A 26,949-nucleotide genomic window follows, 5' to 3' on the forward strand; every position below is an offset into this window, starting at 1 on the left:
CACCTATATAGCTAAATATCTTGCTCGTTTTAAATAGAGCTTTCAGTCAGTGTTAGGAGATTGTGCGTGCTGTCTGCGTGCTATGAACGCAGTATACACCGCTATATCCACCTATATAGCTAAATATCTTGCTCGTTTTAAATAGAGCTTTCAGTCAGTGTTAGGAGATTGTGCGTGCTGTCTGCGTGCTCTGAACGCAGTATACACCACTATATCCACCTATATAGCTAAATATCTTGCTTGTTTTAAATAGAGCTTTCAGTCAGTGTTAGGAGATTGTGCGTGCTGTCTGCGTGCTCTGAACGCAGTATACACCGCTATATCCACCTATATAGCTAAACATCTTGCTCGTTTTAAAGTGGTTGTATACCCACATTTTTAACTTTTACCTACAGGAAAGCCTATAATAAGGCTTACCTGTAGGTAAAAAAAAATCTCCTAAACCTGTACGGTTTAGGAGATATTCCCCTCGGTATGCGCCGCTGACTGCAGCGGCGCATGCGCACAAGGGGGTTCTCTCCGTGAAAATCCGGCAGCGCTCGTCCGGCCGGACTGAAATCTCCCGCGCGCATGCGCGGGAGTGACGATATCGCGGCTCCGGCCACTCACAGCGCCGGAGCCTCGATACCCGGAAGAGACGCAGAGGGAGCATGTCGGCTCCCTCGGCGTGGATCGGGCCAGATGTCGGGGCCTCGTTCTAAGGTAAGTATTTCATAATGAGCTAGTATGCAGTGCATACTAGCTCATTATGCGTTTTGCTTTGCAGGTTTAAAAAAAAAAAAAAAAATTGCGGGTTTACTACCGCTTTAAATAGAGCTTTCAGTCAGTGTTAGGAGATTGTGCATGCTGTCTGCGTGCTCTGAACGCAGTATACACCGCTATATCCACCTATATAGCTAACTATCTTGCTCGTTTTAAATAGAGCTTGCAGTCAGCGGTAGGAGATTGTGCGTGCTGTCTGCGTGCTCTGAAAAAGACGGACGGCAAAACTAATTATACAGGGGTGATAACCCTTCCCTATGTTTTCCAAAAAGCTTAAAAATAGTTTTTTTGACTGGAGCTACACTTTAAAAATGTACCAGTTGAAAATTACAAACAGATTCAACTTAACAGAACAAACCTACACAGTCCCTGTCTTGTTTGCGCTGCCTGTATACTGCTGTTCTGAGTATATAGGGCCTGGGGGCCACACGTATTTCCTTTTTTTAATATGCGTACAAGACCCAAAGGGGCTGGTAATGGGCAGGGAGGGCTACCCATGCCATTTTTCTCAATGATTTTCAACCATATTGCAGGAACCAGATATAACATTAAAACCGCAAGCAGCTTTAAATTACGTTATTTCCGTTAAATGTCATTTTGTGCAGGGACTGTTCTAAACACGGGAAACACGTGGCACTTCACAGGCATACTACAGACACCCCCCAGGCACCATATTTAAAGGAATATTTCACTTTTTTTTTCATTTTAATCGTCATTAAAATCAGTGCTCCCGCCAAAACGGCCGTTTTTAACAGTTTTTTTTTGCATTGACCCATGTCCCCTGGGGCAGGAGCCAGGTCCCCAAACCCTTTTTAGGACAGTATCTTGCATATTAGCCGTTAAAATAACACTTTTAATTTTGAACGTTCGAGTCCCATAGACTTCAATGGGGTTCTAACGTTCGTACGAATTTGGGGTCCGTTCGAAAGTTCTGGTGCGAACCGAACCGGGGGGTGTTCGGCTCATCCCTATTTAGTAGTGAGAAATTAACATCCTGCACTCTCACGCCTAAGACCAGCCCCAATTCATGTACCTTCACACCTAAGATCACGGTCCACCCTGCAAATCTGTTTTACCGCTGTAACCGTCTGCACATCTGCTCCACCACTGTACATCTGCCTCACCACTGTACTACTCTGCACATTTTCCCCACCACTGTACTACCCTGCACATCTGCCCCATTTCTACCCCACCACTGTACCCCTGCTCCACCACTGTACCCCTCTGATCATCTTGTGCACCACTGTACCCCCCTGCTCTTCTGCTCCACCACTGTAACCCCCCCTGCTCAGCTGCCCCACCACTGTAACCCCCTGTACATCTGCCCCACCACTGTAACCTCCCGTACATCTGCCCCACCACTGTACCACCCTGCTCATCTGCCCCACCAATGTACCCCATTTCACATCTGCCCCACTAATGTACCCCCTTTCTCATCTGCCTCACCACTGTAACCCCCTGTACATCTGCCCCACTACTGTACTACCATGCACATCTGCCCCACCTCTGTACCCCCTTGCTCATCTGTTAGACATGGGCGCCGTCAATAAATTAATTTCGTTCTGTTCTGTTATGGTTCGTATTAAAATTAATTCGTACTTCGTATTTCGTGTCCGAAATTCAATTTCAATTCGTACGAAATACGAATTGTTGTTAGGTTCGTTAACTTGTATGAACGTTGTTTACGATGAATTTAAAGGCAAAAATATACCTCAATATGACAGTTGATGCTGATGGAAGTTTGGTTTTTAACCGAAATACGAAATTCCGTTGAAGAATTTCCTATCCGAAATACAAATTTTCGTTAGATGAGGAGCTCCCACCATCCCTCTGCTGTGCTGACTTCCTCCTGGGGATTCGTAAACAAAAGTTCGTATTTCGTACAAAATTCGGACGCATGGCAATTTATATTTCGGATCCTCCCGAACGTACGAATTTAGGAAAATTTGTACGAATTTGAGATTCGTACGAAACTAATCGCACATGTCTATCATCTGTCCCACCACTGTAATCCCCTACACATCTACCCCACCAATGTTCCCCCTTTCTCCTCTGCCCCACCACTGTACCTCCATGCACATCTGCTCCACCACTGAATCATTTTTTCATCTGTTCTAACACTGAACATATCTGCTCATCTGCCCCACCACTGTAACCCCTTTTCTCATCTGCCCTACCACTGTACCTCCTGCACATCTGTCCCACCTCTGTTCCCCCTTCTCTTCTGCCCAACCACTGTAGCCCTGTGCTCATGAGTTCCACCAATGTACCTTTTTTCTCCTCTGCACCCCTCTGCACATCTGCCCCACCTCTGTACCCCCCTGCTCCTCTGCCCCACCTCTGTAACCCGCTGCTCATCTGTCCCACCAATGTACCTCCTTTCTACTCTGCCTCAACACTGAACCCCCCCTACTCATCTTTCCCACCACTCTAACCCCCTTCTCATCTGGCCCATCACTGTACCCCCTGCTTCTCTGTCCCACCGCTGAACCCCCTTCTTATTCCTCCCACCACTGTACCTCCTGCACATCTGCCCCACCACTGTACACCCTTGCTCTTCTGCCCCACCACTGTACCCCCTTGCTCTTCTGTCCCACCACTGTAACCCCCCTGCTCATCTTCCCCATCAATGTACCCCTTTTCTCATCTGCCCCCCCCACTGTACCTCTCTGCACATCTGCTCCACCGCCGTATCCCCATGTTTCTCTGTCTCACTACTGTATCACCTTCTCATCTGTCCTAAAACTGAACCCATCTGCTCATCTGTCCCACCACTGTAATCCGATTTCTTATCTGCCCCACCAATGTATCTCCTGCACATCTGTCTCACCTCTGTATCCCCTGCTCTTCTGCCCCACCTCTGTTACCCCTGCTTATCTGTCTCACCAATACATCTCCTTTCACATCTGCCCCACTGCTCTACCCCCCTGCTCATCTGGCTCAACACTGAACCCCCCTGCTAATCTGTCCCACTGCTGAGGCCCCTTTCTTATCTCTTTCACCACTCTACCTCCCTGCACATCTGCCCCACTGCCATATCCTCTTGCTCTTCTGTTCCATCTCTGAACCCCTTCTGCTAATTTTCCCCATCACTGTACCCTCCTGCTCATCTGCTCCACCGCTGTAACCCTCTTCTCATCTATGATATGCGTGATATGCAGAGTGGTGAAAGGAAGCAGAGATGAGACACATCTACCTGTCCTGGCACACTCATACTGCTGATCCAACTCTCGCATCCAGCCCACGTGTATGTGATGTATGGGTTGTATGTGATGTATGGGTTGTATGTGATGTATGTGATGTCACATACAAGCATCTGGAATGGATGTACAATGATGAGCTCGGGTCAGGGGTATTTTCTGAAAGCAGTGGGCCTGTGTGCAGGATTATAAATCCGGGCCCAGTAGCTGAGAAAAAGTGGTTGGGTGTGATTTTCATTGCGCTGAATACTGGCTGTGACTTAAAGTTAAGAAAGTTATAGCGTTATAGAAAGTTATAGCATCTACAAAATAGGGGACTGATTTATAATGTTTTTTTTTTTTTATTAGTAATGGAGGCAATCAGCGATTTTTATTGGGACTGTGACATTGCAGAAGACAGATCGGACACCTAACTGGCGTTTTTAACACTTTTTTGGGAACCACTGCCATTACTACAGTAATCAGTAAAAATATGCACTGACATAGTACTAATGACACTGGCAGGGAACGGGTTAACATCAGGGGTGATTAAGGGGTTAACTATGCTCCCTCACTGGGTGTTCTAACTGTATGGGGGATGGGCTCACTGACAAAACACATAGATCCATCTTCTTGCATAGCAGAAATACAGGATCTGTCTGATCTCCCCTGTCGGAATGGAGATGTGCCTTGTTTACACAGGCAGATCCCCATTCTGTCACTGCCGATTAGCTCCCCCGCTGGCCAGCGGGAGTGTGCGCATGCCTCTGGTGGCGCGCGCATGCTCACAAAAGCTAGTGCACAAGCCGCCGTACATGTACGGCGATTTGCGCAGCTGAGCCTCCTTGCCGTACTATAACTGCAGCGGGTGGTTGGGCAAGTGGTTAATGCATTGTTTTACCTTTACGATTGTTATACTCAAACCTTAATAAAAATTCTTTGAAATAAATAGGAAAAAAGTAAAACACCTGTAAAACAGACATTTAGAGGTCAATTGTGACTAGAGGCCTTATCTTGTGTAACTGATTTCCAACTCTAGCAAAAAGTTTTTTGACCATTTTGGAAAGCATGCTGAAGGTATATGTCATTTTTATTGCTTCAATACCTCCATTGGGAACATTTATCGTCATTTTCTCCTTTAAAGACACTTCCTCTCCTTTATGTTCTGGTGTTTCTGGAAGATGATTTGAGGAAAAATTCCTCCACCATGGGTCAAACACAAAAAAAAAAAAAAAAGTAGACATTCTAATCCTACTTTATCTAAAATGTACAAGTTTTGGCTGGAATGAAGCTTTAACTATATGTATTAAATGGATGTTTCGTCTCTGTTCTCTTAACAGAAGATATGCCATAGTCAGAAAGGATGCAGGCTTTATTCAGTCAATTTTGTAATATTTTACTTTAGAGCATTAGCATTAGGTAGGTGTCCCAACACAACCAACGCCACGTTTTCATGTCTTCACCATCGACTTTCTTTAATGTAGCCTTTCTTTTTAATTCCTCATCTCTTCAACCTGCTCACTTCTTGATGACACAACCTTCCCATCTACCACTTCTTCAATGATGGTCTTCACCATTACGGCTCTGGTCGGTGCTGCAAATGAAGGTTTTAATTTATATTTTTTTTACAACCCATGCCCTGCTTGTAACTGAAGTCACAATACAACAAACAAAATGCTGTGCAAGAGTAACATTTTTATAAATGTATATATCTTATGATGTAAACTGTATTCAATCTCCTAATCTGTTGCCACCAATCAGTATATATTAGGGTTGCCACTTGTCCAGGATTCACTTGGACAGTTCGGGTTTGGAATCTTGTGTCCGGGTTTGGACAGATTATTTAGACAGGAACTTGGCTCCCCAAGTAACTGACATAGTCACGCAAAAATCTGTTGCCATCAGGGAGCTGTGGGCCGTTGTCTGGGGGCAGGTTTGGGGGGGGGGGGGGCGATAATGTTAGCAAGAGCAGTTTGGCCGCACCCACTGTTTGCCGCAGTGCGCTGCATTACCACTTTCCTTGAGGCATCCAAAAGATGTCCCGAGTCTTTTATAATCCTATAATGTATACTACGGGAAAAAAAGTGCCCTGTAAAGTGTTCGGGTTTAGCTTGAAGAAAAGGTGTCAATCCTAGTATATACAGTATGCATTGCTAATCCTGGATCAGCTGAGAAATCCAACTCAGCCAGTTGCTACTAACAATGTATTCTCAAGTCTGTAATAGCCCATTGGCAACTATGTATTTATATAATCGGGGCCATAACTAGCAATTACAGGACCTCATAACAAAACATTGATAGTGCCCCAATCAGTGGCATGCAGCTATAATGAACCCCTAAGCCCTTGTACACACGGTCGGACATTCTGACAACCAAATCCATTGGATTTTGTCCGACGGATTTTGTCCGAAACTGTTGCATACACACGGTCGGACAAAGTTGTCGGAAAATCCGATTGTACATAACGTGATGACGTTATTTCGTTACAACGGGACTACGTTCAGGCTAGTAGCCAATAGCTTTGGTCTAGGAATTTGATCTGAGCATGCGTGGCACTTTGTCCGTCGGAATAGGCTACACATGATCGGAGTATGTCCGATCGGAGCATTTTGTCAGAAAATTTTACCGGCAAGTTGGAAAAGTTGGTCCGTCGGATATTTCCGAGGGAAACAGTCCGATGGAGACCACACACAGTCGGAATATCCGACAAAGCGGTCCGATAGGACACATTCCGTCAGAATCTCTGACCGTGTGTACAAGGGCTAAGACTGTTATGAAGTGAAGAATTATGTGTGCATTTTAACAACCCTCTGGACCCCAGCAGTGGATGGTGCCCCAAGGGCCCATGTTGACTGGATTGGGGGTGGGGGTGCTTATAGATGAAGGGCTGATGCAGAGTGATGAGGGTGTCCAGCACTAACAAACAATGATACCTAATGAAATTCTGGGGAGCTGCCTGTCGAAAATCTGCCTATGCTAAAGGGGAAAATGGTTGTAGCCAATTCCCTGTAGACTAGGGTGCCACCTTGCTGTCAATTAAGAGGCTATATGGCCAATATACTGGTGGTCAGAGGTGGTTGGCATATATTGAACTTTTGCAGGTCTCCTTACACAGGTGGCTGCTGTAACTGAACCAGGCAATCTGGGTCATTCCATGGCTCATAATGCTACTTTCACTTCAAAAGCTGTTACCATGTTTCCAGATGGATCAAAACTAGTCTGTGATTCTCTGCCTCTGGGCTAACAAACAAAGATCTTTCAATGAGAAGGTGAGAAGGTGAAATGGATAAACAAAGTAAGTGAGTTTATATAATGACCAGGCGCCCTATCCATGGGTTGCACAGGAACTGCATGAGTTGATATGGTGGTATTTACACCCTTGTATTCTGGCAAGATAAAACTGATATCATCTCATGTTTATGAATACCTTTTAATGTATTTGTTGAACAGATATTAACCAGTTGTTAGTGTCCTGTTACCTTTTCTGGAGTCTACAGGGGATGTCTGTGATATGGTATTTGAAGATGAGAAAGTCTGTTCATCTGACACTGTTGAGGAGGAAGATGCAGTCTCGGAGGATGAGCTCTGGATGGAGAGTTTACTGCAAGAACAAAGGTTTGTGATCAATTCATCAAAGAATGAATGAAGGTACAAGCTTTCAGACAATCAGCATATTTTTGCATTTTTCTTTAGGTAGGTAGGTAGTTAGGGTTGAGGTTAAGGGCTGTATTACTTAATGGGACATATACTTGTGAGTGGGGCCTAACAGGCCCTAGTGGGGACACTGTGGAACAGGACTCTTTAATGCCTACACGGTAGGTGGGAGATGCAGTCAAGTGAATTCAGCGTTCAGGCGGCACTCCACATATAGAAGCAACCCAGTCAGATTACTCTGTTAACACTTTGTAATCTCTGATCATACTTCTTACACTGTTTACACTACCACACTATGGACACAACTGTCCATAATGTACATAGTCCACTGTTAGAGATCACATCTCCTCAGGGGTGCAACATTTCTGAGCCGCCACTGCAGAACGGGCATTAGTCTCCACCAACTCAGCTGTCCCGTCACCTCACTCCCAGTGACAAAGTTTCATATGTTACTACTGAATACAGCAAACACACCTCTCCATAGATCCATGCTTGTTCTCCTCCCAGGGTCCCACTACTATACATGTGCACTGCCGAAAAAAATCGTTTTTTTTTTTGTTTTCGTTTCATTCATTTTTTTTCTTTCATTTTCCAGATCATTTGTTATGATTGATATTCATTATCTCTAATAAATTTGCAACTTCGGGTAAATTCTAATTTGTTATGGTCCATTCATTTAGATACGGCATTAGTTATTTTGATAAATTGAAAATTTGGATAAATTCAAACTTGCTATTCCATTCATTTAGTTGTGGTATTCGTTATTTTGATAATCCGTAATAATTTGAAAGAATGAAAATCTGAAAGTCAAAAATCCAAAATTTCCAAAGAACGAAAATCTGAAAATAAGAACGATAATCAGAAAATCAGAAAGAACAGAAATCCCAAAATTTAAAAATCCGAAAGAACAAAACTTTTTGGGATAATTTCTATTATAATTAAAATATTAAGTTTATTAACCATTATTATCGTTTTTTTTATTAATATTATTTATGAATAATAAATAATAATCCTAATAATAAAAACAATAATAATAGGTTTAAACTATTAAATTATAGGTATTGGAATTTCCTTTCAAATTTGGCTGTTAGTGAACATAGCAAATACAAATTTATCCGAAGTTACAAATTATTCATAATAACAAATGCTGGATAATTTGTAACTTGGGATCAATTTATATTCGTGATGTTCACTAACAGCCAAATTCAAAAGGAAATTCCAATACCTATAATTTAATAGTTTATAAATAACTATTATTATAGTTTTTATTATAATAAATAATAACAATAAAACAACTATAATAATGGTTAATAAACATAATATTTTAATTGTAATAAAACATTTTTTAAATTCTTTCTGATTCTTGAATTTTCAAATTTTTGAATTCTGTATTTTCGAATGTTCGAATTTCCGTTCTTTTGAATTTTTGTTCTTTTAAAAAATTTGTTTTCGAAAAAATTTGTTAAATGGTCTTTCATTAATTTGGATTTTTCTGATTGAACAAATATGCTAAATGTTAAAAAAAAATAGTTTGGAACGAAACAAGTTGTCTACCCACTACATCTTCTGCCATAAATGCAAGGTAAGTTCCTAGGTACTCTGTGCCACAAGATTGGTCACAGTAGCAGGGGAACTGGTCACCAGTGAATGGGTAAAGCATAACATCCCTTCACCACCAGAGTGGTGCCAGCATTGTTGCAGAGGTTGAAGGGGTGGGGGGTCAGCCTGTCAGTGCTCAGACCATACACCGCACACTACATCAAATTGGTCTGCATGGCTGTTGTCCCAAAAGGAAGCCTCTTCTAAAGATCATGCACAATTAAGCCCGCAAACAGTTAGCTGAAGACAAGCAGACTAAGGACATGGATTACTGGAACCATGTCCTGTGGTCTGATGAGACCAAGATAAACTTATTTGGTTCAGATGGTGTCAAGCATGTGTGGCGGCAACCAGGTGAGGACGGAGTACAAAGATAAGTGTATCTTGCCTACAATCAAGCATGGTGGTGGGAGTGTCATGGTCTGGGGCTGCATGAGTGCTGCCGACACTGGGGAGCAAGTTCTTACAGTTCTTACAGTTCATTGAGGGAACCATGAATGACAACATGCACTGTGAATTACTGAAGCAGAGCATGATCCCCTCCCTTCGGAGATTGGGTCATAGGGCAGTATTCCAACATGATACTGACCCCAAACGCACCTCCAAGACAACCACTGCCTTGCTAAAGAAGCTGAAGGTAAAGGTGATGGACTGGCCAAGCATGTCTCAAGACCTAAAACCTATTGAGCATATGTGGGGCATCCTGAAATGCAAGGTGGAAGAGCGAAAGGTCTCTAACATCCACCCGCTGATGTCATCATGGAAGAGTGGAAGAGGACTCCAGTGGCAACCTGTGAAGCTCTGGTGAACTCCATGCCCAAGAGGATTCAGGCAGTACTGGAAAATAATGGTGACCACACAAAATATTGACACTTTGGGACCAATTTGGACATTTTAACTTAGGGGTGTTCTCATTTTTGTTGGCAGTGGTTTAGACATTAATGACTACTAATGGGGACAGCAAATTTACACTGCTTTACAAGCGGTACACTCACTACTTTAGCAAAGTGTCATTTTTTTCAGTGTTATCACATGAAAAGATATAATTAATTATTTACTTAAATGTGAGGGGTGTACTCACTTTCAGATAATGTAATTACTAATACTAGATGGTGAATATATATTTATTGACACCATGGGGTCTCAATACATTTTTACCAACTGACATCATTTATAGTCAAAATTGTCAAAACGAGTGACATAATTCCAGTGTATTATAACTCTTCCGAGATTGTTCCATTTCATTTCCGCTTTTGTAGGGCTTTTATTCATTTATGTTATTATTGAATGCAAGTGAGAAAGGAGCCTATAATGTCAGTAACTTTTTATTTCCTGCACTTACCCTAGTTCTCCCTCCAACAGGTGGTGGTACGTCTTAATCTCCATCTCTAGTCTTGTCTTGATATCAAGAAGCTCTCTGTATTCCAGGCTCTGGTGTTCCATGTCTGCTCGGACCTGATGGAGCTGTTCCTCTAGCCTGGTGATGGTGAGCTGGATCTGATAAAGCTGTTCTCCATAATCACCTTCCGTTTCCGCAAGTGTGTCTTCAAAGGTTTTTTTCTAAAATGTTGGATGACAAATAATTTCAGTAAACCATGTTGTGTCTTTTAGTCCAGTGGTCTCCAAACTGCGGCAAGAGGGCCCGATGTGGCCCTTTGTCTTTATCTGGCCCTTGGGGAACTATTTCTCCCACTGATAGGAGACACTATTCTGCCAGCTGACACCAACAATGGGGTACCATTCTTCCCAATGATACCAATGATGGTTCACTATTCCTCCCCCAATACCAAATGTGGTGATGTTTACTCCGATGCCAGGAAAATGCCCACTCCTGCTGGCCACAGGCTACAGTTCAGATCCCTTAAAGTCTGAAAGGAAAATAAATAAACTGCCCCCTTTTTTAAGCTTGGTACATACTACAGTTTATGGTCGGGAGCCGCTGTGCTAACCATGCGAGGTTACTACAGCGATCTCCCCTGCTGAGCTGTTGTGCTCTGACAGGGGAGCGGCCCCCGCAAGAACACTCCGATCAGTGCTCTCAGCCAATGGGAGTCGGACTGCTGCTGGTTTTCCAGCATGCACACTCAACATAAGCCAGCTGGCTTCTGTCGGACAGACTGACATACACATGGGCAGAATGTCGGCCGGTATTTTTTGTACCGGTTAATCCCTCCCGACATTCTGTCCCTGTGTACGGGGCTTAAGAAAGTTTTGAGACCCCTACTTTAGTTGACGAACACGTGATTGATGAAAATTAAAATATTGGCACTATTTTTGTAGCAAACTAGAAAAACCTTGGAAGGATGGCACTGGCTCCTGTACCACTAGGGGTACTTGTCCTAACAGCTTGTCCATCATAGAGAAGAGGACGGGGTGGAGCTCTGAAAAATATCAGAAGAGTTTTGGGCAAGCTTCACTGCATACATAAAAGCCTACAAGTATGGGAGGTGGATAAATAGATATTTTAAAAATTGCAATAGTTTAAAATTATGGATAGTGTCCATGGGCTGAATAGGAGATTTTTGTAGTCTTGTGTTAAGGTGACAACACTGCTCTTCAAATGCAGTAAATTTGCGTTGTCACCATAAGGTTAATGGTGGTTAAAAATGAAATGACCATTTATATGCCCAGTTATTACATTACTCCTGCTAGCTGTAGCAATAGGACTTGCCTCTGGCTATACTATAATATCCACATTTATTCCACATTTAGGTCTATTCTTCAACTGGATCACCAGGTGAAAATAAAGTGAATAAATCCTGAAAAAAGAAAACAAATGCACCCACCACATATAAAGACTGGCAAGCCATAATATATTACACTTTGTGGGGTTAATATATGTTCTAAATGCTTAGCACCCTTTCTTTGTAATGCCAGGACCGTTGGTTTGATTCCCACTCAGAACACTAGCTGAGCTTGGATGTCTTTCCAGTGTATATGCAGGGTTTTCTTGCTCATTCGGTTCATTTTACTCAAAACAGACTTTGTGGTGGATGTGGAAGGCGTATTTGCCTCTGCACTTTGTGCTGTCAGTGCATAACATGTATGAAGTTAAAAAAGGTGCAAAAAAAAGTAGGGGTTAAGGGCTAACAGATATTAAAGAGGAGCTCCAAAAAAGCCCCCAAAAAAATAATATTAGGGCACTTACCTGTCCGACTCTTCAATCGGCTATTGGGTGCTGGCACTGCCATCTCGACGTTTGAAGTTTCCCAGAAGGCTGCAGGGAAGGAGGGGGTGAACTGAGTCGGAAGTGGGAGTGGGTACCTGTCAAAACCAGGTACCTCTCCCCCCAAAAGGTGCCAAATGTGGCAGCTGGGGGGGGGGGGGGGGGAGGAGGCAGACAAGCTTGGTTCAGCTTGAACAAATGTAAGCATGTATGTGCCATACCTGGTTGATATCTATGTAAGGTGGCAAACCACTGTAGCAGGCACCACTACTACAGTGATTGCTGCTAACTTCTGGGTCCCATGCTAAGGAGCTAATTGGAAGAGAAAGTAGAGAGTCAGCTCATCAGTGTGCTTCTTTTCTTTTCAATGTCCAGTCACAGGCTGGGGCCTGTCCAGGATGACCTGGGCTAAGAGAAAGTGGGTTTAATGGTGTTGGTGATCAGACTGAGGACATTAGTTGCAGAAAAAAGTACTGAGTTGGGGCTTTCTGGATTGAAGTTGAACATTGCATTTTTTTCTTTTAAAAGCTATATATTTTACACTATTTTTGGGAGGAGTTCTACTTTAATCCTTTGATTGCGGGGGGTTTTAAAGACACTCCCTTGTGTGCATATCAGACAAGCAGACTCCTGCCTGTCAGATAGAAGCAGTCAGTTGCCTGTACTGCCACCCGATTGCTTCCACACACCCCTGGCAACATACTATTCCACGCAGTCCTCCACCACCATGTATTCCAGGCTTTACTTGCCCATTTGCGGGCCTGGGACCAGCATAGCATGTGCCGCTGGATGGGGAGAGGGAGCTTGACGTGTTTAATGCATCTTCCAGATCCACCTCTTAGTGCCCTCAGCCAGTATGGCTAGGAAAGAATGGATTGCAATGCAATCTACATTGCAATACATTCAGTGGAGCACAGGGGAGACATCCGGGGTCTTTTAGACCCCCGGATGTCTCCTTAAAGAGAACCTGTCACCAAAAGGTCTTCACATAGGACCAGGACTCAGGACCAGAGGAAGCCTGCAACAATAGAAAGTGGGTGAAACACATTGACTCTCAGAATAACATATAGTAAAGCTCTGTAAGCTACTTGCAAACCAACTAGTGGGTGTACATCCACTGCATATGTCTGGACAATACTACTGAAGCAGGAGAGGACTTGAGGAATGTCGACTACACAAGCGGCTCACGTTGCAGGATGGTTGCAGCGGATCTGAGTATTTACCCCTTAGAGCAACATCTAGCTCGGGGTTGTTATCTCCAGTTCACAGCCATGCTAGTCTAACTATTAAACACCTGGAAAGTTGAGATCTGAGTTTTTTGCAGATTGACGCCCCCATGATTTCATGAATTGAGTGTAGCCTGTGATGCATACTCAAGTATAACCACTATCACCTGATCACCATTCATGCCTCTATGGCATTGATATTTTATCTGGTATTCTCAGAGGCTCTGATTGAGTACTAGGACATGGATGGTGTTTATGGTGTGGTGGTCATCTTTATAAGTGATTCACAATTTTGTCATTTTGAGTCCGGACTCTGCTGTTTTTAAAGTAACGGGTGGAAGTTTAAATTACATTTTGTAGTGTTATTTTCATATATTTCTAAGTCCTAATAAAGTTTTGTATATGTATTTTTGGACATTACCATTTGGGGTCACATTTAATACCTATTTTTCTTTGGGCCACTTTTTGCCAGACATTTTGCATGTTGTTTATTGGGTATGCTGATCCACACCATATATTGGTGTAATTATGGAATTTTGAACTGTCCCTCCTTCCCGCTGTGGGGCCATACTGGTGGGTTGACACCATCATTTGTTAGCATATACAGTATTGATGTTGGGTATCTATTTACTCGGTACAACCTCGCCTTTTATATAATGGTTAATTTATTGTATTTGTATGGCCTAACTTTTACTTTATGCAGCGTACACACGTATTAGACTATCCGGCGGACTTAGGCCGCGTACACACGGGCGGACTGTCTGTCCAACTTAGTCCGCTGAAACGCCGCACCTCCGACATTCTGTATGCTGTGAGGGCAGAAGACCGGTGATGCTAGGCGGGCAGGGAGAGATGGTGTCATCTCTCTGCTCCCCGCCGCACCGCCGTCATTCCGCACGTTGTGAGGGCGGAAGAGCGGAGAGCGGGGATGCTAGGCGGGCGGAGAGAGATGTCATCTCTGCTCGCCAGCCCATTGCTCTTAATCACCCGCCGGCTTTCCTCTCAATCCACCGGTGTCTTAGAGTCTGCCGCGGCCCAGCTGCAAAGACGCTACGGCCCGGTAGTGGGCCGCGGACCAGGGGTTGATGACCCCTGCTCTAGGGTGTCTGCTTTCAGAAAATACATACTGTTTTTTGGGGGTTTATGTAATCTTGAGACCTTATATTATTTTTTAAACGTGTGCAAATATGCAAAAAACATCTCTGGCAGAGAAAGGGTTAAAGCAGCATGTTTTCTAAAACAAGACCTTCTTATAAAAATGGGTGAAATTTTAAATTCACAGTTTAGATTCTATATTAGTTTCTTGACTTACCAATGCCAGCAGAGACTGCAGCTCAAGCTCAAAGCTTTTGAGGGTTCGTCTGAGATCCGTGAGTTCAGTCTTGCTTGTCTTTACCTGTTCCACACCAGCTGAAATTTCGGTCTTCAGTTCATTGCTCTAAAATGGGAACATTTTTTTTTTTGTTTACAAAAGCTTTATTTGTCAGTTAGAAAATACAAATAAAATGCATATAAAAATAATTTTCAGTAAGGATATAGCAAAAAACGTAGATGATAATACAAGCTAGGGTTTACATAATGTGAGGGTGGTACAGTTATTATAGGGGATGGGTAAAGTGATACATATAATAGAGTTAACCTTTTATGTATAGGACATAAAGAGAGAAGAGAGATTTCGAGTGGGGGTATCAGAATGTGATCAGGGTAGGGACCAGTATAACCATTTGTTATCAAAAATGTGCATACTATCATATAAAGTATGGTGGATTCTTTCTGATAGCTTGAGCATTTCCATACGGTTCAAAACTTGCGACCAGAGCAGGGTATTAGTTCTCCAATTTAAAGCAATCATCCATTGTATCGAGCTAATGAGAGAGTGAAATAGTCTCGTGCAAGGAGTAGGAGTGTTAGGGAGATTGGCATATAACATGCATACTTGTGGAGTAAGAGAGACTTTGTGCTTAGAGGATAGTTCAAATCTGGTGATAGCTGCTTGCCATATGGGTTGAAGATGAGGGCAACTCCAGAAAATATGAGCATATGTGCCTGGTTCTGTGCAGCCCCTGAAGCAGTTAGGGGAAGTTTCAGGATAAAAGGAGTGAATTTTAGTAGGGGTCATGTACCATCTTGAAAATAGTTTGAGAGGGGTTTCTCTAAAGGCAATTGCCTTATTACTTTTCCGGAGATTGTCAGTCATCTCACTCCAAAGTTCAGGGGTGAAAGAACAGTCAAGCTCCTCCTCCCAGTGTATCATTGGAGCAGATTTTTCCGGGGTGGAGGAGGAGTTTAACAGGTTATAGAGTAGTGAGATGATACCTCTGTCTCTAGAGGAGTGCAAACAGATGTGTTCAAAGAGTGTTTCTGAAGTGAGGGGTTGTAAGGTATAGTGAAGATCAAAGAATTGTTTTATTCGGTCATAACGTGTGTGTTCCGTAGGGGGGAGGTCATACTTAATTTGAAGTGTGTTAAATGTAGGGAAAGATGATTTATAGATAAAGGAGCCCAGTGTAGAAAGTTTGTAATTGGACCATAAGGCATATTGATTATAGACATCTAAAGAGAGTGAAAATCTCTTATCACCAAGGTATGTGGTTAGTGGGGAAATGGTAGATGCAAGGTTAAATGTATCTTTGATCTTTGTCCAAATTTGGAAAAGTTGAGCAACAATCATGTTAGCTTTGTTTAAAGTACGAAAATTGCTGTGGTTCGACCATAAAAGGCCTTGTAAGTATAGAGGAAGGATAGAGGAAGATTCAAATGTTTTCCATGGGATGTTATATATAGGGGCATGCCATTGAGAAATTTGGGAGAGCTTGGATGCAAGGAAATAGTGCCAGATATTTGGAAGACCGAGACCTCCTAGGTTTTGCGGCCTGTGCATGAGGGAGTTACTACATCTGGGTTTTTTATTAGCCCATATAAATTTGTTTATTTCTCTTTGAAGCTTTAGAATTCTAGTTTTGGGGACGTTTATGGGGAGGGCCCTAAAGTAGTATAGAAGTTTAGGAACTATGGACATCTTAATGGCGCAGATTCTACCCAAAAAGGAGATATGGTAGGAGGACCATTTATCGAGTAGGGCACTTATGTGGGAAAATAAAGGGGGGAAGTTCACCTTATAAAGGGATTTGAAAGAGGGGGATATGTGAATGCCAAGATATCTAAATGAGCTTGTGGTCCAAGTGAATGGGAAGTTTGAGTGAAGGAGATTTAGTATGTTTTGGGGAATATTAATGGGAAGGGCTGAGCATTTGCTGATGTTGATACTTAAACCCGAGAGCTTTTGGAAGACTTTAAGTTCAGTGAGAAGATTAGGTATGGAAATAAGAGGGTCAGAAAGAAATATAAGAGCATCGTCAGCGTATAAGCTCAACTTAAAGTCATGGGGGCCCTTGGTATATCCTTTAATATTGATGTTATTTCTTAGAGCTTGAGCTAGGGGTTCTATGGCTAAGGCGAATAAGAGGGGGGATAGAGGACAGCCTTGTCTAGTGCCTCTGCTAAGAGGGAAAAATTTTGAATTTATGCCAGGTATTTTGATCCTAGTGTGTGGGGAATGATAAAGGGCGTTAAAGCCATGAAGGAATTTGTCAGGGATGCCGAATTTGGGAAGAAGGAGGTTAAGGTATGACCAATCCACACTGTCGAAGGCCTTATGAATGTCGAGACTAAGAAGACAAACTGGTTTGGCATGCAGATTAGCGTCTTGTATGATGTTGGTGACAAGTCTAATATTATCAACTATTTGTCGATTAGGAATGAATCCAGTCTGGTCTATGTGAATTAGATTGTGAATTACTGCTGCAAGTCTATCTGCCAACAATCTGCCAAATATTTTTAGATCATTATTTAAAACAGATATTGGACGGAAATTTTGTGGGAGGGAGTGGTCTTTATGTGGCTTAGGGATTAAGGACATGTTGGCCAGGAGCATTTCCTCGGGGAACTGGTTACCTTGAAGAATATGATTGAAAAGGTTAGTTAATTTGGGAGCCAGGAGGGGAGTGAATTTTTTATAGTAGGAGGATGTGTAACCATCCGGGCCTGGGGCGGTGGTGGATTTAAGAGATTTAATGACTTTAGTGATTTCAGAAATCGTGAATGGGACTTTTAAAGAATTAATTTGGTCATTCGAGAGGGATGGGAGGTGTAGGTTGTTTATCCAATCAAGCGGTGGGGTTTGAGGATGGGGATTAGGGTCAGAGAGAAGATTTTTATAGAAGGCTGTGAAGATTTCCATAACCTCTTGGGGGTGAGTGACAATGTTGCCATTGTTGTCTCGCAACTTATATAAATGAGGCGGGTTAATTTCTTGTTTGAGTTTTCGTGCGAACATCGTAGATGCGGAGTTGCTATGTAGTAGGAATTTAGCTTTGGAATATCTAAGTGCCTTTTCCGTGTTTGCAGATAATATAGTGTCAAGTTGTTGGCGTTTTTCCTGAATCTGAGAGTTAATTTCTTGAGATGGTGAAAAGTGTATTTTTTGGTATAGCAGATCAAGATCCCTAGTAAGGTCTTTAATTGTAGCAAGTCTCTCTTTATTCTTGGTAGCCGCTATATGAATGAGGTGGCCTCTTAAGACTGCCTTATGTGCAGACCAAAGGGTCGTGGGAGATATGTCATCAGTAGAGTTATCTAGAAAGTAATTGTCGATATGGGTAGAGACCTTTTGGATAATAGAGGGGTCCGTTAGTAGAGAGTCATTTAAACGCCAGTTAAAAGGGGTTGGAGATAGTCCTATGTGGGTGAAATCAATCGAGACTATGTTATGATCTGACCATGGGCAGGAGTGAATATGTGCTTCGGATGAATTGGCAAGTAGGATGGGTGTGCAGTATAAGTAATCTAGTCGGGCATAACAATTGTGAGGGTAGGAATAATGAGTGTATTCTCTAATACCGATGTTGTGTGCCCTCCAAGAGTCTATCAATTGTAGGCTGTTAAGAGTTCTGTTCATAAATTTAGAAAAGGTTTTAGAGGATGGTGTTGCATTACTTCTATCCAAAGCTGGATGAGCCGTTAGATTGAAGTCTCCTGCTATAATCAAATGTGGGGAATTGAATTTTTCCAGGGTATCAAAAAATTTGGAGTAAAAAGCGTGGTGGGAATCATTGGGTGCGTATAATGAGGAAATTGTGATATGGCGATTGTTGATGGTGCCCTTAATGATGATGAAGCGGCTATCTTCGTCTTTGTATATGTTCTGAATATCAAAAATAATAGAGTTGCGGACAAAAACGGCAACCCCTCTAGTTTTGTTGTGGAATGTGGTAAAATATATTTGGCTGTAAGATTTATCAAAAAATTTTGGGTGGTTCGTGGCTGAAAAATGTGTTTCCTGCATGAGGATAATGTCTGCCTTCAGTCTTTTATAATGTTGGAAGGCTTTTTTACGTTTGTGAGGGGAATTGAATCCCTGAACGTTGTGAGAGAGTATTCTAAGGCCCATTTGGAGAGATTTTAGTGTGATATGTTAGAGGAATGTTGTCGATAGTGGTGACAAGATGGGAGCTAAATCTCCGTTGAGAAAAGGTACGTGGGAGTATAGGAGGGGAGAATGAGACGTAATGAAAGCCCACATTTGGGGAAGAGGTGGAAATAATGGATCTTGTGAGTATGATGTGGATAGTGGGATATGAAATGCAGTCATGAGGTATCACATAAGTAAAGTTGAAAATGTACCAAAATACCAAAATAGAGTAAACAATCATAATAATTATGCATTTTTTAAACTGGGCCAAACTGGCCAAATAACAAAATAGTACAAAAACTGGAATATTCAAAATCAAAAAGGGGGTCATATGGCAAAAGGCCAAATGAACCAACAGTAAAATTTGAAGGACAAAAGTGTCCAAAACCCATCCCACAGTATCCACGAGGCACCCTCTACGGAGGAGAGGAGGCGTCATGTAACCGGGTCGGGTGTGGGGACAAACCAGCGACGGCGGATAAGCCAAGCACATAGAAAAAAGAAAAATGTAATACCATTACATAACAAGACACCCAAACCCCTCCCCCTCATCCCGTATCTTTATCAATTCTACTATTACCAAATGTCCCGAAGACATATATGGGAGGAGTAGAGGAGAGGGGGAGAGGGACAAAAAAAATGAAAGAGGGGCCCAGCCCTCCCCACCACCGGATCCACGGACCATCCCACCAAAAAAAGAATATCAAACAGTCCAAAAAAAAGAAGGAAAAGAAAAGCTGGAAAAACAAAAAAAAAAAAAAAAAAAAAAAAGATAAAAAAGGAAAAAGGAGGTCTATTCGGCAAGATCTAACCATGGTCAATATGTAAAACCATTATAATGGGACACAAAAAAGCCGAATCAGATCAACAGTAATTATCTTAAAAAAAAAAAAAAAAAACAAAAAGGGGGGAGAAGGGGGGGAGGATCAGAGTCCATATCCTTCAGGTACGATGGTGTAAGTGACGAACTTTGGGGAGTATCAGATAACTTGATTGGAGATCTAGTGATGACCATGGGGGAGGCGGCGAGGCTGGCGGCACTCAAATAAGGAAAGGTGTTAGTTCTGAGGAGATTGTCGCCATCTTACTTGACTCCTCTGGGGACGTCTTGAAGCTGGTGTTGACCAGATCGGCGAAGAACGCGGGGTAGAGATAGGTCTGGCGGGAGGCTCGGGGTCAAGAAGACCTAGCTTAACCAGGAGTTCCTTGCCTTCAATTATGTTGTAGACTGTGTAGGTTGAGCCATTATGTATTATTGACAATTTAAAGGGGAAACCCCAGCGATATCTGATTCTAGCTGTTTGTAGAATGGAGGTGACCTCTTTCATCCTGCGTCTCCTATCAAGTGTGGCTGGGGATATGTCTGGGTATATCTGGATCCTGTGGCCCTCAAATACAATGTTAGGGGTATTTCGTGAGGCACGCATAATTTCTTCTTTTAGTAGAAAGTCCTTCATACACATGATAATGTCACGAGGAGGTTTGTCAGGAGTTGGTTTAGGACGAAGGGCTCTGTGGATTCTGTCATAAGTAAAAATCGAACTTTGCTTATCTGGCAGTAAATTTTGGAAGAGCTTGGAGATGTTTGGTGCGAGGTCGGTGACCGACTCTGGAATACCGCGGACTCTGATATTATTGCTTCTGTTTCTATTGTCCAAATCTTCCATTTGCGCTTGCATAAACGCAAAGCTGTCGGCCAGGGATTCATAATCTTTCCTGAGGTCATTGTGGGAAAGAGAAAGTTCGTCATGTTTGGTTTCCAATATGTCGGTGCGGCTGCCTATGTTTGCGATCTCATGTGTGAGAGCGCTAGTTGTTTTATGCAGTTCCTGCTGTATTTTGTCTGCGAGTTTCTCATATATGGCTGTGAGGCTATTGTCTAGGTCAGCCTTAGAGAGAGGAGAGGAGTACTCACTGTGGGTGGTGTGCTGAGACAGCGCGGGGAGGCCTGTAATCACGGAGGCACCGGTGCCATCTTGAGACTTTCTAGCCTGGGATTTCTCCATGCTGTGAAGAGGGCTTGCGGAGTGTTTAGAGCGCTTAATCCTCCGTTTTTTGTGGTTGGGCATGTGCAGGTGTATTCCGCAGGGGTGCTGGGTGATTTTCAGCCAAAAACGAGGCGAAAGGCCCTGGGAAATCCGGCTTGGCAGTCCGGGTCAGACGGAGCTGAGCTCAGAGACGTCCGTCCCGCATCGCGCCGCGCATGCGCCCCCCAAATGGGAACATTTTAATGGCTTCTTCTGTTTTCATTATTTTATTAAATAATAATAATAATAAAAAAATAATAATTCATAGACAAAAATACTACCACACAAGAGACAATGGGCTCCATTCACAAAACCATAGAAATATGCCAATTCACTAAGCCAGTGCGGTCCCTGCAGGATATGTATTAACACAAAAGAAGAAAGTTGACTAGAATACCAGTGAATGGGATGCTACTTTCACAGGACATACGTGGTGTATCAAAAAGCAACTAAGTTCAATTAAAGCGGAGTTCCACCCAAAAGTTTGTCTCCTCTTCTGGTACCACAATTGGTACCTTTCGGGGGAGGGGCAGGATACCTGTCCCCGAGAGTCCTTGCCACAGCACTTGACGTCACCCTGAGGCTTCCTCCTTCTCCCTATGTCGCCAGGCCAGTAGGAGAGAGGAGCAGGGCCTCGTGCATGCACAGTAGGTTTCCCGGAGCAGTTAGGCTACACTGCCAGGTTCCATTACCCGCAATGGTGGTGGCAGCACCCGACAGCTGATGGATTTGTCAGCTGCTGTGCCGACACCGCTGGACTCCAGGACAGGTAAGTGTCCTATTATGAAGAGCCAGCAGCTGCAGTATGTGTAGATGCTGGCTATTAATTTTTTTGCGGGGGGGGGTTGCAGACCTCCGTTTTAAGTAAATACAAAATATCTGTAAAAATGTCAAATATTGAATGAAAATAGTATCAAATATTACACACATATATAAATACCCTTCTTCCACCAACAAAAAAAAATACAAGCTGTCTTTTTTATGGGTGTTGAAGAATGGTATTTATATATGTGTCTCGTTTTTGATACTATTTTCCCCTGGTAACCTCTGGAGGAACCCTCGGCTTCCATGGAACCCTGGCTGAGAAACCCTGCTTTACAGTCATCTTTGCTGTGATATTTGCTGACGTCATTGCTATATCTCTGGGCAGGTCTGTTTTTTACTTGTTAGGGAATAGTCATTGTCATTCTCTGATGTTCTCGAAAGTGTCACTTTGGTATCCATCTATCAAGCATTCAAACTGATGACACCCCTCTCCTAACAGCTCAAGTTACACACCTTTGCAAGAATAGCTGTCTGTTCAAAATCCCATTCTGTCGTGTGAATATTTGAGCCAAAAATATCTCTAAAAATAATTGTGAATAAGTATGTAGCACCCTCTATCAATAGGTAGGTGCTAGTAGTAGTTTTTTACTAGGTAATGTCAGCACATGCAAATTTTGGTCCGCCGATCGCAGGAGGAGGCCCTGGGAGAATCTGTGAAGGAACTTTGCCTCTACATCAGGGGTGCCCAACCAGTGGCCCGGGGGCCACATGTGGCCTGCGGAGCCTTCTGATGTGGCCTGCGACCTCCTGCTTTGGCATAGCAGTTTCTCAAGCCCTGATCATGGGTTGCTGACCCACCATCCCAGAGCATCAGTGTTTTAAATGAAGCCAGCAGTAGAGGAAGCAAGCGGCTGCAGAGGGAGCAGAGCCGTGTTTGCCGATACTTCCTGTATAGCACCGGCTCCCAAGCGGAGTGATGCCAAATGCATTCTGCCTGGGGCAGCAACAGCCAGCGATACCTGAATGGAAGACTATTATTAAAGGTAAATTTATTACTAAAAGCAGTTTATATATGGGCATATTTGTTCTGCATTGGTTACTGGGCTAGTTTCAAACTGATCTGCAGGTGCAGCGCATTGCACCTTCGGGCTACCTGCACTGAGTCATAGACTTCTGTTATTATCTGTGGGTTTGGTGTGCTTTCAGAAAGTGCACCACATCTGCAGGATATAATAGACATCGATGGCAAAGTGCAGCAAACCTGCAGGAAAGCCACAGGTGCACTATACCGCAGTGCAGGTAAACTGCCACACATCAGTGTGAAAGGGGCCTAAGGCTCAACCCACGCGGACCCTCCATTTACCTCTATGGACGGACTTGTGTCTATTTGCACCCACCTACCTCCAATCTGATCCACTAAAAAAAAAAGCAGAAGGGGATCCGTCCCCTTCCATCTGGTTGGATCGGATAGGGGGGCCCACAGTGTAGAATGGGCTGTGTCCATGTCCGCTCTGCATAAACAGAGCGGACATGGATCTGTCTTCCGTCGGCTCCACTTATTGTGGACCGCAACCAGTTACAAAGTTGCTTAAGTGGCCCGCGCTTTTCAAAAGGTTGGGCATCCCAGCTCTACACAGTCATTGGTATTGTCTTTGTCACCAGACGGTCGATGATAAAGAACTCCTGGAGCAGAGGGGGCAGGTGAATCTGTCGGAATGCATGGTCCGGTCAAGTTCCTCATCAGGGCAGTGAAAGGTCAGTGAGTGTAACACAGTGGAGGGCTGGATGTGTGTACAGGAGGAAACAAGTTTGTGGAGGAGGAGAATAAGTTCTGAGATCATCACTTTTACACGGTCAAAGGTGATGTCTTCATCCTTCACACAGTGATGGATGGGGAATTCTTGGAAGGAATAGTCTGTGGGAGTTAAGCAGAGGAGGAGCAACGGTCTGCATAGAGATGCAAGAGGAGATTCATACTCAGTAAAAATGCATATCAAATCTTCTGGCTCTAACTATGTGCTTTTGTGCTTAATCTTAAAATATGATGGCAATTAAAGGTTCTATGGGCATCCCGTATCCCCTTTCCCCCCATCCAAGTTGTACCCCCCAGTAAAACAACAAAAACAAAACCTGCAAAAGACTGTTTATTGTCTCTGCAAGTGATGTATGAAGTCTGGCAGCGGGGTGAATTGCTGGATTGTTTGTTACTAGTGGCAACTACATCGCTACAAGTAAAGTCTCCCTGGCACTAAATATGACACACAGTATGTTTTACCAAGGATAAGACCATTGTGATATGCATGTACATTGTTTTACGTTTGGAGTGATAGGGAGGTTTGCAGCAAATAATGTATATTCTTGTATATACACAAGAAAAAGTCTCCAAAAATTTGGCAAAATTATCATAGAAATTAGATATAATTCACTAGTGGTAATGGGGTTAATTTTCTAAAGGCACTTTGAGGGCTTTGCGAGTGCAGTTACTCCAAAGCTTAGTAAATGATGGGGGACCTCTGCTGACTCCCATTATCCAATCATTTGCAAGCAAAAAATCTATTTTTTTTTAATTTTTCCTTCATGTGATGGGTATTCTTTGGAAAGTGAAGCTCTACCTCCAGTGGCGGCTGGTGCTCAATATGTTGGGGGGGCAGCAAACCAATGCCACCACCACCCCGCATGGGAGACAGATGGGATTGCGGCGATCCCCTACCCCTGCCAGAGACATATGGGGTGGCCGCGATCCCCCCTCCCCGCAACGGGAGATGGACGGGAAGGCAGCGGTCAGTGGTCTCCTTACCTTAGGAGGCAGAAGATAAGGATCTGGGGTAGGGCTGCTGCTCCTCACTCCAGCTACTCCTTGCTCCGGGGCTGTTGTTTTTCCTCTTGGCCAAACAGGAAGTGGGTCCTGAGACCCAAATTACCCGGAGTCTCAGGACCCACTTCCTGATTGGCCAGGAGGAGTCTCAGGACCGCTTCCTGATTGGCCAGGAGGAGAATCAGGAAGACAATAGTGAATATTAATTTGCTATGGTGACACAACTGGGCCCACCCTTTTATTGAAGCCAATTAGAGCCTTAGGCTCTAGTCATGTGCTTAAAAAAACCCATTGAAATCCATGCATCCAGCACCCTGCATGTAGATTAGGGGGCAGGTGCATGGATTAGGGGGATGGTACCCTTGCGCCCTGCTTGGATGGGCCGCCACTGTTTTCCTCATTTACTAAGCTCTGGAGAAACTTGCAGAGTAGAATTATATATAGTTCACTTTGGATAGAGTAAGGGAAGGTTATAACCCATGTCAGTTTTCTTTTTTGCCACCTGTGTCTCATTGCAACATTACCCCTCTATTACTTTTTTGGGAACATTTTCTTTTACTTTCAATGATAATGGTAAACAGGAGAAATAGTGCGAGTGAGAATATCCCTACTGGGGGCACAGACAACAATAAAAACCTGACAAGTGTTCTAATTCCTCTCCACTCAATCCAAAACTAAAAAAAAGTTTTCCTTTAGTTATACTTTAAGTAAATCAACCTCAATAATTCCATATTTCCATATTTAGGTTTCTATGTACTACTGTTGAGAAAACTGATCCAAAAAAGCAGAGACTACTCAAATTAGGCTATTATATTTTTAATTATTTATTTCCTTCTGTGAATTGACTTTAAACCCTTTTCATTTACTCACAGTTTACAGTTTTGAGTGTTTTACAATGAATACCGCAAAATGGTATAGTGAATTGACTGTTGCAGGATCATATGAGATATTTAGGAAAAATGTGCCTGGACACTTACATACTGCATCCTATCTGGTTTTTTGAATGGAGCCCAATGTGACAGAAGGGTAAATCCTTTGAGTCCCAATCTGTTGACCATCACCACATGTATAGGAGAGAGTCCTCCCCTGGCAATCAATCACAGGTCAGGATATCGATTAGTCAGGATGGAAGATTTGTGTTTGGTCTTTTTAAGCGTGATTATTTTTTTGTTAATAAAACCATCTGGACATTTGAGTACTAAAAGACTGGACACTGCAAGTCTACAACATTGATCCTTAAGTGTGTAGTGCCCCCCATAGGGGCCACTGGTAATAGATCAGGGATATGCAATTAGCGGACCTCCAGCTGTTGCAGAACTACAAGTCCCATGAGGCATAGCAAGACTCTGACAGCCACAAAAATGACACCCAGAGGCAGAGCATGATGGGACTTGTAGTTTTGCAACAGCTGGAGGTCCGCTAATTGCATATCACTGTAATAGATGGTTCTTTCCCAGTAGTACAGAGGCTGCCTAACACCGCAACCACCAGTCCATTTACACAGGCTCCAATAACACAGTCTAGGGGTTGTCTTTTTGATATCTTTTGCTTGAAAAAAACATTAATAGGAGAGGGGTTAGGGCATAGGATGCTCCAAAAAACAGTTAGCAAATAGCTATGGGGAAACAAGTTTCGGCTTAGGTAAATGTGAATATTGGACAGTCTAATGCCTCACAGCTGTAGACCATGAGCCAAGTTTCTTTGGCATCTGGTTACCTTGATGCACAACTATTGGTGCTAATGGGTTTTCCCAAACAATGCACAGTAACAAGGGAGTAATCTTCACCAGGTTCACACTCCATGATTCTGCTGAAGACAGGGGAATGGGCAGAATTCGGAGACCCTATTGGAGTGGCATCAGTCCACTGATACCACTGGGACTTACATCCCTAAAACCACACAGTCACCAGGAAACAATTCAGGGTCACCTCCAGATGCGGTCCAGTGAGGGACATAGTCCAGAACCCTTGTGGTGAAGTGATTCATCCAGACCCTCAGCCCTGACATCGCTGAGGCCTCAAGAACAGCTACACAGTCTTTTAGCTGCCTAGGGGCCGAAGCCCCTCATACGTTGTAACTCAGCTCTCCAGGGTTTCAGACTATTTATCACCTTTCTAGATCCTTTTTGGAAACTCGTCTCCAGTGATTGGCTGAATCATGATAAATATTGAGACTGATTATTTGAATCTCCCTCCCTAGAAGCAAAGGGAAGCAATCATACTCCCAGCATATGAAACACTGCACAGACCAGAACAAATAATCACTGCTCCCCTGAATACAGAAGGA

At 43.3% G+C, this 26,949-nt stretch overlaps 1 protein-coding gene across 1 annotated transcript in view; it reads right to left on the reverse strand.

Moving 5' to 3' along the window:
• Positions 1-5,295: 5,295 nt before the first annotated feature.
• LOC143935772 (keratin, type I cytoskeletal 47 kDa-like) overlaps positions 5,296-26,949 on the reverse strand; it is a 31,832-nt gene continuing 10,178 nt past the window's right edge. The window contains exons 5-8 of the mRNA XM_077459880.1: positions 14,899-15,024; positions 10,537-10,754; positions 7,421-7,542; positions 5,296-5,535 (exon numbers count right to left, since the gene is read on the reverse strand). Of these exons, the coding sequence (XP_077316006.1) occupies positions 5,435-5,535; positions 7,421-7,542; positions 10,537-10,754; positions 14,899-15,024 (567 nt within the window). The 3' untranslated portion in view covers positions 5,296-5,434. The remainder of the gene's footprint in view (positions 5,536-7,420; positions 7,543-10,536; positions 10,755-14,898; positions 15,025-26,949) is intronic.

This window comes from Lithobates pipiens, unplaced genomic scaffold (assembly GCF_037356315.1).
Source record: "Lithobates pipiens isolate NorthernLeopardFrog02 unplaced genomic scaffold, aLitPip1_a1.2 Scaffold_28, whole genome shotgun sequence".
In the NCBI taxonomy this organism is placed as follows: domain Eukaryota; kingdom Metazoa; phylum Chordata; class Amphibia; order Anura; family Ranidae; genus Lithobates; species Lithobates pipiens.